Raw genomic sequence first — 15525 nt, forward strand, 5'->3', positions numbered from 1 at the left:
GGGGGCGCAACAGGCGGAGCAACAGCTGCTACAGAGGGCACCTCCTCAGCCGAAGAGACGTCCATACCCACCGAATCATCCCCCACAGGAAGGGGCGGAAAATCCTCCTCACTGAAGAGGTTCACTGGTGCAACAGGAGGCGCAGAACAGGCAGCAGCCTGATGGCCCAAAAGACCACAACGATAACACGTCCGCGGCTGACGGGCGTAAAACACCCGAACGTTGTACCCCATAAGGCGCACAGAGGACGGAATATCCGCCCGGAGTCTCATGCCCAGGGTGCGAATGTTAGACCTCACACCCTTAAGAGGACTAGAAGACACCACGTTCACTCTCACACTAACAACTGCGCCAAACCGCCCGAAATACCGCCGTAGCAGAGCCTCTGGAAACTCCAAGGGAGCCCCATGCACACTGATGTAAGTAAGTGCACCACTTCTATCCGAGAGGGTGACAGTGCCCGCACCATCCGGCAGGGGCAGTGTCCGCCCCTCGTATCGCCGGAGAAAATCGCGATACGCCGCCTCCTCTGCAAACTTCACAATGGCCCTACGGGCCGTTACCAACTCGACCCCATAAATCGCAAACACAGGGACAGAGAGCATTTCACAAGCCAGGGCAATCTCCGGGTAACCAGCCCGCACAGAGAACTCTAGTCCCACAGACTGAGCCCGGACGACTGGGGGTAGAGGGACCCCCATCGTTACGCCACGTCAGCACAGGCGAGCAGACACACACCCGCCCCCAACCGGCCGAAACGGGCAAACAACACCAAACTGCTGGAGCGCCGATTCAACACGTCCGCCCCGCACCGAAGCTAGGGCCAGACTCAGAATAAGGACTTCATACCCCCTTGACGGCCAGACGGCGCTGAAGGATCGAAAACCTGTACCGGTAAGATCTTTATGACCTCATAGAGACGTCACACACCTTGTGTACCATATATAAACAAGAATATCGTATTTTCGTTAGGTCACGTTAGGTTAGGTCACGCTGGATTCGGTCACTTTAGGTTCGATTCCCAGGTCTCTCCCTCACACCCACTCACCCTGTCTCTCTCATCACTGTCAACATCTTCCGATCCTGTAGGTCTCCCCCCTCACATATGCCCCATTTTTTTCCCAAAAATAACCCCCCACCCCGGCCTTTCCATCTCTCTCTAGCCTAATACCCTTCCTACGTACTGTCCTCATCTCCACCATTACGCACACCCTTCTCACACCCCATAAGTCCCCCATCACCTTCACACCCTACACACACATACACACTCATCCCCCCACACTGCTTGATTATTACATAAACCAACTGTACTATATGTAACAGAACATGTCACGCTCCCTATCTACGTAGGTCAGACGGGAATATATCGTTTGTATACTGATTGTATACTGAAAGAGGACTTCAATCACCTTCTGTGGTTGAGTGCTCTATAAGCACCTAAGTTGAGACAGCCATTATAGAGCCGCTGAGGGTTGCAGGTGGAGCGCTCTATGAGGGTCCAGGTAGAGCCGATGGATTCCCCCTTCATTAATTTAACTGGCCGGAAATTGAAAGTGAATTGGAAAAATGTTTTACCATCTGCGATCCTTAATTAGGAGTTCGTTAAATCCAATGAATTTTCTTTACTAAAATATTACAGTAGTGGCCATAGGTGGAGTGATGACATTAAAAGAAAATACTCTTGATAATATTGCAATAAAAACAATATTATCACAATAATATTAATATGACTATAATACAACAAAAACTATTAAACTTACAGTAAACTCTTAGTGCTGTAGGGAACACTGCAATACTGGGGTCAGATTCACGAAAGCACTTACGAACCTGTACATCTTTTATCAATCTTTACCGGCTTTGTTTCCAATTATTTAACAGTTAATGAGCTCCGACGCACCAGAAGGCTGTTTATAACAATAACAACAGTTGAATGGGAATTTTTCATGTTTGTAAACTGTTTAATAAATGTAACCAAAGCCGTTAAAGATTGAGGAAAGATGTACACGTTCGTAAGTGCTTGCGTAAGTGCTTTCGTGAATCTGGCCCCTGGTTTACAACCACTGCAACTACCTTAGTCGATGTCAAAAAAATATTTATATCGTATTACCAATTTATGAATAATAATAATAAAACTAATCAATATTGTGAAACTTATTACTATTATGTTATTTTTTATTATGTTATTTTTTTATTATTCTATTAACTGTATATTACTTTGTTTTATTATTTTAATATTATTATTATTGTAAATATCTTTTTTAGAATATTTAATTCTTATTATAACAAATTTGGTGACAGCTTTTATAATAATTCATGCAGGCGATGAGTCACAATAACGTGGCTGAAGTATGTTGACCAGTCGACTTGAGAATGGTCCAGGACGGACCGAAACGTCGTCGTCCCTTTACTTTCTAGTGTGTGGTCTGGTCAACATAATAATTCATCTCTTGCCTGACACCAGTAACCGATATTTTACTGCAACAAAACTTTATAAACTTTACTGAACTGCGTGCATTGTCCGTACAGGTAGCTCATGTGAGCACACATTTCAGAATTTATTGGTGCATATATATATATGTACATATCGTGTGTACGTGGTGTATGTACATCTTTGTTTAAGACTAAATAATTCACCGGAAATATGAGAAAAGGAGAATAGTTGGCAGAGAACGAGTGTTTGGTCAGGAAGTAATTAACGAAGACTCGCAAGAACAACAGCTTGCTTGGCTAATTTGCCCGATTTTTAATGAGGCTTCGGGTGTGTAAACTAATTAGGTCGGGAGCTGTTAAAGGTTCATTTTATGGGGTGACTGAACTGGATTACATAGTGAGGCTGCGGAGGGTTGGTCTTTCTGCTGGAGATTACCTGGTATCACCAAATGATATCGAGCTATATGTACTTGCAACAATAGATATGTACTATTAACTTGTATTTATCCCTCAATATAAATACAACCACCTGATAGTCGGAGTCTATCAGGTGTAATATCAGACTTATCCAAATAACGACAGAAGGTCACCTGCTTCATCTCCCAAGGATTCATAGCATGAAATATGATAAAAGCAACATCACAGTCATCACACCTACCGTGCCATCGCCAATTTCACCGTTTCACCAACATCATGAACATCACACCATTATTAATATTATTAAATATTAGAATTTGGTGTATAGTTAGGCTCACATTAGGTTAAGTTAAATGTAAAGGTTTTGTACTATAAATGCAATTATTTGCATTTAAAGTACGTGGGTGAAGCATTTACAGGGGTGCGATTCGAACAGAGGGTGTCAGAGAAACACTGAGAAGATTACGAACGTCATTAGATGTTAGTTGTGTGTAAAGAGTTTTTAAATTTTTACATAGGGGGTTTGGTACTGGAATAATGCACATTTGCTTTTGTTGGTGAAAACGGGATGATTCAAGAGATTGGTGACTGAGACGGGCTCGAACATTGAGTTGAATACCCTCTTGAAGACTCGAACTGCAACACTTGACATTGTTGTTCCCAACCCGTCCTCGTTAACAAAGGCTAAATTCCCGCCAATACAGCCACCAACCCCCCCTTGTTTATGAATTAAAAACACTTTACACACAACTCACAACTGATGACGATCGAGCATTTTCGAATAGTGCTTCACTGACGAGCTCTGTTCGAATCGTAGCTCTGTAAATGCTTCATCCACGTACTTCAAATACAAATAAACGCCAAGAGAACCTAAACACCTAACCATTCTTTAGTTAGGCCTAACTATTTAACACTTTCTAGTATGTAATAATAATATTGCATTGTAACTGAGAAAATACAAATTTTTGAATACGCAGTAGGTTAAAATTGACGAATACATCTTTGGATTCGGCCACGGCCTGGACGAGCCTAACCTGAGGACAGATGACGTTCCAACAGTCATAGGCGCCACAAGGAAGAACACTATACCCAGAGCGGATGGGTCAGGGAACTCTAATAGCGACTGAGGCTTGATTTCACAGCGGCGACATCCAGCAGCCTAATACAGTCATCACCATCAAACAGCTGTAGACGTGTCTCTGTTCTTCTCTCTCTCTGCGTATCTTCATTGTTCTTGTCTTTAGCGTTGATTTATCTCAGTTGTCTCTTTCTCGACCTCTGTTCCTACCAATTTTGCCTCTTCCTTCCCACTCTCCTCATCTTTAACCCTTCCTGGCTGGCTCCAGCCAACAGGAGGCAAGGCTGGGGAAGCAGATTAACCCCGAGCACCTAGAGAGTCCCAGCTGCTTATGTCGCACCAATACCCTGAAGCCCGGGCGCAAGTGAGCAAAAATTAGATAGAGGATTTTCTCCCGCGAAATGAAGTAAGATGGTACACAGGAGGACGAGCAATCTCGGACGGTCTCAGGCTGGGAGCACCAGCAAGGGGGAGAGAGACGGGTGTTGGAGACGAAGGGAGGGAGAGGAGATGGAGACTGAGTGAGGGAGGAAGAGGAGAGACTGAGACTGAGGGAGGGAGGGGGAAGTTGAGAGATGGCTTACTTAATGGGAACGAGGGGTGAGTTGAGACAAATTTGGAAAAGTGGGAATGAGGGAGAGGGAGAGGTTGAGGTGTGCCGCGGGGTAATGCCGCTCTGGGGACCTCCGTGACACCACCGCTGAAATATGAGACCTTACTCACCCACAATGATTGATTAATGTTATAAGGTTGCATGTATACGTACAAACATCACTACATAAACATAAACATCACTACTTAAACACAAACATACATAATGCATACATACATACATACATACATTCATACATACATACATACATTCAAGTAGAAGTAAAATCTTCGGCCTTAGAAGAATAAATGAAGCTGTTTTAGAACACAGATTAAAATGTTTGTATGTTTAGAAATATGAGGGATGATAATAATGACATTTATCAACTAAGAGATCGATCTGTAGGGCTTAGAACACAATGAAAAAAACACACACGATAATAGGCCTACTAGCCCATGCGAGACAGGTCAGAAGCACTACAGTATGCCTACTGACCCATGCTATGGAGGCCCAATTCCATCCGTCTGCCTCCCGTATCTATCTCATACATCTATCTCTATTACAGTGATGTCTCTTATCTTCTCCCGGCCCCAAGAAAGTGACGATGAAAGAAATAGTGAACAATTTACTCGATAAATTAATTGTAGGAATAAATTCGGTTATTTACAAAATATATGGAAACATGGGAGAAAATTCTTACCCTCTCATTGCACCAACAACTCAAGAGACCGATGATTTATATCAACAAATATATATATATTTTTTCCACAACGATGATATATTTAGCCCATCACGAAGGCAATTTCCCAACTCCATTTACCATTGAAATCCCAATTTTTCAGCCCAGTGTCTTTTCTGGTCCCAAACTCCTGCAAATAAAAGTCTATTTTTTTATTAGAAAACTGTTTTCCAATTGTTATCATTTATCTTTCCAGCACGTGTTCAAGTAGTGATAATAATAACTGATTAACTTTTAACTTAAAAAAACTGATTAACTTTTGTTCTGTCAACAAAAACTTGCTGGAGCGGCTGGTAGTATCCCAGTGACCGCAATATCCAAGAGTGGCGTTGGTTCGACGTTGAATCACCGCTACCAGCGTAAACTCCTACGACTCTAAAAAAATAACCATTGCTCTACTGCTATCATATAATTCCCAACACCGCCCTCTCTCGTTTTATCGATAAAATTTACCCTCGATAAAACTTCCTACTGGTAATCCATACATATTTTATCTTTCGTGGTTGAGATAAATACGAGTTTCAGTTCTTTTGACAAAATTCTCAGCATATACGGTGACGTGATACTTTTAGAGAGTTCCTTTCATCTAATTATTGTATAACATCAGGAAGCTCGGACTATGCACTGTGCGGTTCGTGTTTTCGCGACATCACACAGATATTCTGATGCTTTGTCATGACCAGTTCATCAATTTCAGATAATTCCAACTGCTGCATAACCTTAATTGAACTGGGAATCCAGACTGGCAGCTGAAGGTCGGAGTCTGGACTCCATCCGAATGAATTAATTATTTTCGATATATTTTCTTGTGTTTAATATTAAAACTCCGTTGCGGTTGAAAAGTGTGTGTGTGTGTGTGTGTGTGTGTGTGTGTGTGTGTGTGTGTGTGTGTGTGTGTGTGTGTGTGTGTGTGTGTGTGTGTGTGTGTGTTACAGAACTGAGCTGTGAATATCAAGTAACCTTTGACCTGTGGGTCGCGTGGCATGTACCCATCTCACATGTCTCAAGTATACAAACTGTTTTGACATACGGCAAAAGATACCGGGCCACAAACAGGTGCAATTATACAATTATTTACTTTAAAAGATGGTAAAAGATGGAGAATGAGCTACACAGTAACTGCTCTTGTTGCTCATGCAACTCACAAAAGGAGTTCAGCAAAAGCAAGGAAGAACGAGTTAATTGCAAATTAACTTTTTTTCCGGCGGCAGTACATACCACACAACACAAAGGGTAATTACCCTGTCAAGCTTTTATATAAAAATCTTTTGACAACGCAGGGGGTTAGATTGTGCTCTGGGGTGGGGGGGGGGGGTGGATGTTCTGATATGAAACTTAAGACAAATTATTTAATATTTAGCTCATAACACCATCGTCTATATTTTAATTTATCATTTAATATAAAAGTATTCAAACAGGGTCTGAGCTAAGATTGTTCTCATATACTCTGTACCTTTGGTTCATTCAGGTGTCCCAAGGATCCAGATACAGGTGTTCCAAGGGTCCAAATGCAAGTGTCTCAGGGAATATACATAGCTGTCTCTAGGGTCTTTATAAAGGCGTCTCCAATGATCCATATACAAGTGCGTCCAGGAGAATATATACAGGTGTGTCCCAGGAACCATACACAGTGTCTTCAAGGGACCATACACAGATGGTCTTCAAGGAACCATATTTAGGATTCTCCGAGGGTCTATACGCAGATGTCTCCAAGATCACACACAAGTGTAAAGAAAGCTCCATCATAAGGACACAAGCATACACACAGATGTTCATGAAAATGAAAATTGGGCAAATAATGGTAAATGTCAACGAGTCACACCCTCACCCATTACGGCCCCTGGGTGCCCATTATCAGTTCAAGTTCAAGTAAGTTTATTGAGAAAAAGGAAATACATCTCAAAAGGATAGAGTAGCTTAGGCTATTTCTACCCTTGTCTATATAAGGTCTTTTTAGGGGCTCACAAACCAGTACACAATTATTGTTGACCAGACCACACTGTAGAAAGTGAAGGGACGACGACGACGTTTCGGTCCATCCTGGACCATTCTCAAGTCGATTGTACAATCGACTTGAGAATGGTCCAGGACGGACCGAAACGTCGTCGTCCCTTTACTTTCTAGTGTGTGGTTTGGTCAACATATTTCAGCCACGTTATTGTGACTCCTCGTCTACACAATTATTAATTACCCATTATCAGTCGTATGTAGAAACAATGAGACGAGGACTGAGCCTGAACATTGACTCAAATTAGAAAGATTTATGATTTTCTAGAGATAAGTTAACAAAACTTTTGCCTTAATATTGTAAACATTTATACATATTATAAGGAGGGTACCCAGCGTTGCCCGGGTCTTTCAGTCCAGACAACTGACCCCCCCCCTGACCCACCACCTGACCTACCACCTGACCCACCACCTGACCCACTACCTAACCCACCACTTGACCCACCAGAACACTCACCAAGTGACTGGCAAGTGCAATTTATCTTGTGACGTAGTGGCAAGAGAATGTGATTTACTCTGTTATATATTCTACTAATTGGGTAATTTATTATCGCTGATTGTTGTATATTATGTAAAGTAATTACATTTATCGTGTATTGGTAGGAGCAGCAGTCACAAACAAGCCGTGTAGTATGAATTATGTTGATTATTGCAACTGCCAGCAGGTTGCAAATGATAAAATGCATTGCTCATTCCGAAATGTCTGTAGCGCGTAAAATGCTATTGTATAATATTGTAGAAAGACCATTGTAGTGCTACTCATTTATTTTTTGCGGGTAAAAGAAATCTTTATAATATCGAAGACGTTTATAGATAAACTATTTACAGATTTTAAACAAAATCTTAGATAAATATGCTTACAGGTGTTAACAAAAATCCCAAATATTCTATAAATTAATAATTAAAAACACTAGAATGTTGTGGAATTTTCAAAGACGCGAACAGTGCTATTTTTAATATGGAGTCTCGAGTTACAGAAGCAACTGGAGAGCATCAGTAGTTAGTCAACTGGCGGCCAGTCAATAGCCTCTTTCCCGATAGACATTTGGTGTCTACTGTCACTTTCGTAGATTTGAGTGTGATAGTGTGATTTTATAATGATTTGGCTGTTATAGGTCAGTACTCAAAATGTCAATAACTATCAGGCACCAAAATATGATATCTAAACTTTTTCATTGATTACAACACATCGTCCTTCAGTGAATGGTGATATAAATGATGAGTATTTCGTAGGTACTCAAGATGCATTTCAGCTCCTAGCAAGTCTTATGTCCTGTTTGACTTCCATAAATGTATCGGTGATCAAACAGACAGTCCTAACTCAGTCTATGAGATCCTGGGTGTAACCTCGACTGTCTCATGCCATGATGAAGAAGACAATTCTTGACTTCTTCACGAGTCGAGTGGTATATTCAAGCTGGCGTGACGCAAAAAGATGTAGCGTTTTGCGATCTTAAAATTCAAGGGTGTGCAGAATTTAATCTTCATTGAAGATCCGAATTGCTTTTTCTCTTGAATTTTCTCCTTGTAACTCTTTCTTCTCCCAACGACGCTATTTACTTGTCAACTTGGAATCTAGCATATCTTGGGAACAAGAATCCCTATCAATAATAGACCGTCGCTTTCTCCACGCATCGACGCAAGACAAATGAAGTCACAGTTTCCCCGACTCAAAAGTAATTTCCTTCATAAACACACTAACGGCGTTGACGGCATTGAAACCCTGCTGTTCTGTTCTTCACGATCTGGCTGGTGTTCAACTATGGAGATATTTCGGAAGTTTTCCTCCACAGGAGACATCTCCCGTCACGCAGGATGCAGTCGCACCTCCACAGATCTCCAGTATCAGCTAATGATACTGGTAATGGCTCAAAAGGGCCACCACTTACGGGCTATTCATGCCCGTGCCACCTTTTGGGTGGCTTAATCTTCATCAATCATCCGAAGTTTTCCAGCGAACGGCTGTTGAGAGTCACAATTCCATCCCAAGAACAGACGTCAAGCCAATACGCAGTTCAGGCTCTTACAATACATCAGCCTCCGTGTTAATTGGCTAATATTTCCTCTCACGACCATTTGTTGCTCTTCATAATTTCACATTGGGTTATCTACATCACATGATGCAATGAGAGATGTGATATCGGAGTACCATTGAATGCCATCTTTTTGTCTATATTTGTTATTAGATAAATGAACTTTAACACAGGAAATTGTTAACATTGTCTTTAAACTATTCTCGTCTCAGATCAACAATAATGTGTCCTAATAGTTACTCATGGTGGAAATGATTCATGAATGACTCTCTCAAGTACAACATTAAGTCACTCCCTCATAGTTCGCTTTGCTACATGTGAAAACCCTTTGGATAAACACGATCGACAGAATTCCTCCTATCTCTTCCAGCTGATAAAAGGTCACCCTCATTCCCCTTCAAGTCAATGATGTAATTATAGGCCACGTCTGCCTTACTGATGCTGGCTAGGTCAGCAAGGAAAGGAATATGAGACCACTTTTCGATTTTAAGATCGTTAAAGCTGAAATAAACTTTAAAAAGAATCCTGCAGATTTTCTGACTGTAGAAAAATTGAACAAACTTTATTTACTTTCGACTCCAGTCTGAATAAGCACTTTCCCCAACTTTGAAAGATCACCTGCAGCCCAGGCTGGGTAGGACATCAGCAGCCCAGGCTGGGTAGGACATCAGCAGCCCAGGCTGGGGAGGACATCAGCAGCCCAGGCTGGGTAGGACATCAGCAGCCCAGGCTGGGTAGGACATCAGTAGCCCAGGCTGGGGAGGACATCAGTAGCCCAGGCTGGGGAGGACATCAGTAGTCCAGGCTGGGGAGGACATCAGTAGCCCAGGCTGGGTAGGACATCAGTAGCCCAGGCTGGGGAGGACATCAGTAGCCCAGGCCAGGAGGACATCAGTAGCCCAGGCTGGGGAGGACATCAGTAGCCCAGGCTGGGGAGGACATCAGTAGCCCAGGCTGGGGAGGACATCAGTAGTCCAGGCTGGGGAGGACATCAGTAGCCAAGGCTGGGTGGGACATCAGTAGCCCAGGCTGGGGAGGACATCAGTAGCCCAGGCTGGGGAGGACATCAGTAGCCAAGGCTGGGTGGGACATCAGTAGCCCAGGCTGGGGAGGACATCAGCAGCCCAGGCTGGGGAGGACATCAGTAGCCAAGGCTGGGTGGGACATCAGTAGCCCAGGCTGGGGAGGACATCAGTAGCCCAGGCTGGGGAGGACATCAGTAGCCCAGGCTGGGGAGGACATCAGTAGTCCAGGCTGGGGAGGACATCAGCAGCTCAGGCTGGGGAGGACATCAGTAGCCCAGGCTGAGGAGGACATCAGTAGCCCAGGCTGGGGAGGACATCAGTAGTCCAGGCTGAGGAGGACATCAGTAGTCCAGGCTGAGGAGGACATCAGTAGCCCAGGCTGAGGAGGATACATCTTGATACAGGCGGCACTATGGTCAGTGCAGGGGTGAGCTGATTGCCAATTTGTCATGTGATTGCCGCTCTCCATCACTAGTAATGGAAGCCCAGAGCCAACACAGAAGCTCTGGCATTTCATTCATTAATGCTTCTAATGCTTCGTTTAGACAAACTGGCGTTTTAAATTGCTGTCAACTGTTGCTAACGAGCTAGAGTAGGAACAGTTTTCATCATTTTAGCGAAGAAATTCCCTAAATCTTTGTATGTGTGCTGGTTCCTGTTATTTAAACCTATCGGGAAGGTTATTTTTCACACTCAAACGAAAATATTGCGAATCTCAATGACTCAAAATCAATAAATAAGTAATACGCTGATATACTGAAACATGAGGACCAAACCACACATCAGAAAATGAAGAAACGACGATGTTTCGGTCCGTCCTGGACCATTATCAAGTCGATTGTGATAATGGTCACACAATCTTTTTCATAATGGTCCTGGACGGACCGAAACGTCGTCGTTTCTTAGTTTTCTGGTGTGTGGTTTGGTCATCATATCTTCAGTCACGTTATTGTCTGTATATTGAAACAATTTTAATTATGGTGCTAAAATTGCAAATACCCTTAATATTTAGCACAAATAAAGCAAAATACTGTGCAAGGAAACATTTATCAACACTATATTAAACTCAACGATCTCTCATCTCCAGAGAGCTTAGACATTCGTCTCGCAAGGAAGCTTGACCTCCTTCTGTGGTGTTGGCGGAGGTCCAGGTCCAGTTCTTGATGTAGTGTTGATACAAACACGATATAGTGTCATTTTATGTACTATGCAATCTAGTTCCTAAAAGAATTTCATCTATATTACAATTTTTTTTTAATAAATATTCAATTAATAATTTATGTAAAGTACCATCGTTATTAAAAAGGAATAAATTTTTTTGGATTAAAGATAATATCCATTATCACACATGCGAACAATTTGATGTGGTACACTACTTATTTCCTTATTTATATAGTTATCAATAACTTGACACTAATACATAATGATGTCTAAGGTGTGGGCGTGCGGCATACTACATAATTCACACATCAATACCATATGTCAACTGGCAGCACTACGCATGAAATACATAAGTGCTCCGAAATTAATCTCTTATCGATAATGCTGCACCTGTCATTTCTTATTTTGGTAAAGGTAGACTAAAAAAGTTGGAGAAGGCACAAAAGATACTATGCTAATAATTTAAGCATGCCCGAGAAATGCTGTGAATGAGGTTCAAGTAAGTTTATTGAGAATAGGAAGTACATCTCAAAAGGATAGAGTAGCTTAGGCTATTTCTATCCTCGTCTATATTGGGTCCCTCAAGGGGCTCACAAACCCACACATTACACAATTATTAATCATATTCTATACTTCACATTCCAATAGTAATCACATGGCATACTGTGAGATCTCCTATTGATTATGCTGCCTATATTATTTCATGTAATTGAGGTAATAAGGATGGAATTCAATTTACAGAATAATGGGGATAAAGTTTCTGAGATAAATGAAGCTTCGTCGATTAGACTAATGAGAGGTGGGGGAGCTAATGAATTAATTCATTCAGTTCAAAATGTGTGAAGAAATGATCATTGTATTTTAAGAAATAACAAGAGATGATAAATGAGAACTTGATTTTGTAATATAAAATTTTGTGTCTTGCAAGATTATATTTCGTTGCCTAAGAAACAATTAACACCACCATGGGAGGAATGTAACCCAGAGAGCGTGACTGTTCCCTTGCCATGACAAAATTATTGAAAGGCAGTTAACACATCGCACAAGCGTGATAATATTTTAGCAACAGCTGCTAAAGTGCTGCTGCTGAAGAGATAGTTAGGAGATATAGAGAGATATCGACTTGAGAATGGTCCAGGACGGACCGAAACGTCGTCGTCCCTTCACCTTCTAGTGTGTGGTCTGGTCAGACTACTTCAGCCATGTTATTGTGACTCATCGCCTGCATATAAAGAGATATAATGAGAAAACTAATCTCTCCCAAGTTTCTGACTGTGAGAGATAGTCGCTATTAGTAGCTCTGCATGGGAAATTTATCATTCTAAGAAAAACGTTTTTACTAGGTGTGAATATGATTATTTGTCGAGTTAGTGCTCTGCTGTATCTCCACATTCAATCTGATAAAATCTGCATAGCATTTTCTTATTTGATGTAGAGTCTGCTATGCATGGTAATGTGCGTCGCGTCCGGGTACCCGAGCTTGATATGTATCTTTGAGTATCTTTTGCAAGTATGGAGGCTTATATAGTCAAAGGCTTCATTATACCTTAGTGCAGTTCATAACATTTGTTAGAGCTCTATAGTTGGCCTTTTTTGTGGCTTTAAGATTCACAATATATTTTGAGTCTACATGTCCACTTCAGGTTTTCTGCTCTCCCTTCCGCTAGTTTATCTGAGCTTTTGTTTATCTGCGATTTTGTTTATCTGCGTTTATCTGCGTATACTGCCATAGAATGAGTTGGTGTCCAGTGTAGATCTTGCCTTTGTATATATAGTACAGATGTTATGTCAAGTGTTTACTATGTTAGAGTTCCGGGCTTGTGTTGTTGTTTTGGAGTCTGTATTTAATACAAGTTGCTTGTGCTGTTAATCTTGTGCATGTTAAATAACCTTCTTCAATGACTAAATTATGTTTGTTAGATAGTAATTCATATTTTTAACAATTGTCATCTACCCGTGAATAAAATAAGTTGACTTATCTCAAATATAATAAATTTTTACTGAACATAAATCATTGAAAAGTTCTTTAGTTTAGTATTGGAAGCTGCTGCAGCGCAATACACAATGCCATTAACAGTAATTACCAAACATGAAAGTAAGGGCCAGCAGTCTCCCTCGTGATTCATAAAGCTGCACTCATAATGCTTCAAGTTTCTAACTGGGAGAGATAGTCGCTATTAGCAGCTCTGTATAGGAAAAGTTATCTTTCTAATGACGCGTGTAAAAGTTAGGAGCCTTTGGACCGAGATGGTGTCCTTGGAGAAGGTGCTAAGTTATCGCAGATTAAAATTTTATTCAATAAATAATTTAGAGAGACGAGTTAAAATGTGTACAGAGAAATGAAGTTTATTATAACTTCTAATCACCATGAACTATGTGTGTACTTTCATCGCACCAAAGCGTACTAACCTTGACCAACCCAGCTAGTCTTCCCTCACCGATTATAAGCGTATATTTCCGACGGTACTCTCAAAGAATCCTGTTGATGAAAATATTGAGACTAATGATGAATCCTATTCAGAAGGGGCGAGCGTGGGACTCCTTCACCACTCACGATGGATATTACACGAGTTTCAGGGTGCCTTTGATGCCAGCAGGGCGAGGGGCTCTGTGCCTGCCTCCACCACAACTACCTCAGGGGCAGGAAATTGAGTTTCAGAGGCAGCAGGAGCAGCAGCAGCAGGACTTGAGAGGTCAACACCACACTGGGGGCGAGTCTGCTGACGCTGTGATAACATTACACGCAAGGAAAGTGGTTGGGTTTGAGAATTAAACAACTGAGAACATGTTTAATTTTTAATTCGGCTAGCAAACTATTTTGACTTGGAAGTTATATTTTTACTTGATTGTTTCCTTAATTTATTTCAATTTAACAAAAACTTATATCGATCTTATTTAACAGCATGATTACATGACAGGGTATCCATGTCAAGTTGAAGTTTATTGAGATAATAAAATTCATCTCAAAAGGATAGAATAGTTCAAGCTATTTCTACCCTCCTCTATTACACCCATAATTTTTAGTTTATACCAATTTTTCAGGAAAGGGGCTGAGATAGTGAGCCAACTCGACTATTTAAGGAGGTCACGGAACCAAAATCATCACATACAGATCATCAGCCTTCACCATGCTACACGCTGTGGTCCTGTCCTGCCTGCTGGCGCTCTCTCAGGCCGGCGACCACGGCGACCACGGCGCCCCACAGCCCGCCTGCCAACCCAAGAACCAGACCATCCTCGTCACCAGGACAGAAGTGAACACCCTTCACCAGCAGGTGACGCAGTATGACCTCCAATATGGTCACTACGGCCACAACGTCACCAGCGTCATCCTGGTGCCGTCGACAGTCATCCAGACGCAGACGTTCACGACGTACCCAGCGCCAGATATCATCACTCAAACCGACTACGTCACCGGCACGGTTTACCTGACGAAGTACAGTACGGCCCAGGCCACGGTCGTGGCCACTCAGACCACCCAGCTCTTGGCCACGGACATAAAGATCAACGAATTAACCATCACCCAAACAGCTATTGTGCCCCAAACAATCACCGAGACACTAACAATCATCAACCACGAAACGGCCTTCAGTACAGTCACCATCACCGACACCGTTGGCGCCTTCGTCACCAAGACTCAGACTCTACCCTTCATCATCAGCGAGACGAGCTACGTGACCTACACGGAGACGGTGACTGACACGGTCACCAGCTTCAGTGACTGGACGGTGGAGGTGACCACCACCCTCACCCAGCACCAGGTGGTCACCAGTTGTCAAGAGCCCAAGATCACCTACGATCACTGAAGAATTTCTAATAATTAGATTCACATGCTGGTCAGTGAATTATGAAAGAATATTAATTACTTTTTCTTCAAACTTCAATAATTTAATGTACCCTTTTTATTGCTAATTGCCATAAATTAGCAAGAAAAACTGTATCTTGCTCATTGTAATAAACAATATTTAACTGTATATGTTTTCCTAAAAGATTATATCCGGCCTCTTCCTAAAATAGCAAGAATAACATAATATCTCCTGCGT

The 15525-nt window shown here is 42.0% G+C and overlaps 1 protein-coding gene across 1 annotated transcript; it reads left to right on the plus strand.

Annotated features, from left to right (window-relative positions):
• Positions 1–14610: 14610 nt before the first annotated feature.
• Positions 14611–15288, plus strand: LOC138358360 (uncharacterized). The gene has a single exon (XM_069316198.1). The coding sequence runs from the start codon at positions 14611–14613 to the stop codon at positions 15286–15288; it is 678 nt and encodes a 225-aa protein (XP_069172299.1).
• Positions 15289–15525: the final 237 nt, after the last annotated feature.

Source organism: Procambarus clarkii, chromosome 83 (genome assembly GCF_040958095.1).
Source record: "Procambarus clarkii isolate CNS0578487 chromosome 83, FALCON_Pclarkii_2.0, whole genome shotgun sequence".
NCBI lineage: Eukaryota > Metazoa > Arthropoda > Malacostraca > Decapoda > Cambaridae > Procambarus > Procambarus clarkii.

Excerpts from the sequence above, each read along its gene's own strand:
- LOC138358360 (XM_069316198.1), top strand. The coding sequence starts at position 14,611 with ATGCTACACGCTGTGGTCCTGTCCTGCCTGCTGGCGCTCTCTCAGGCC.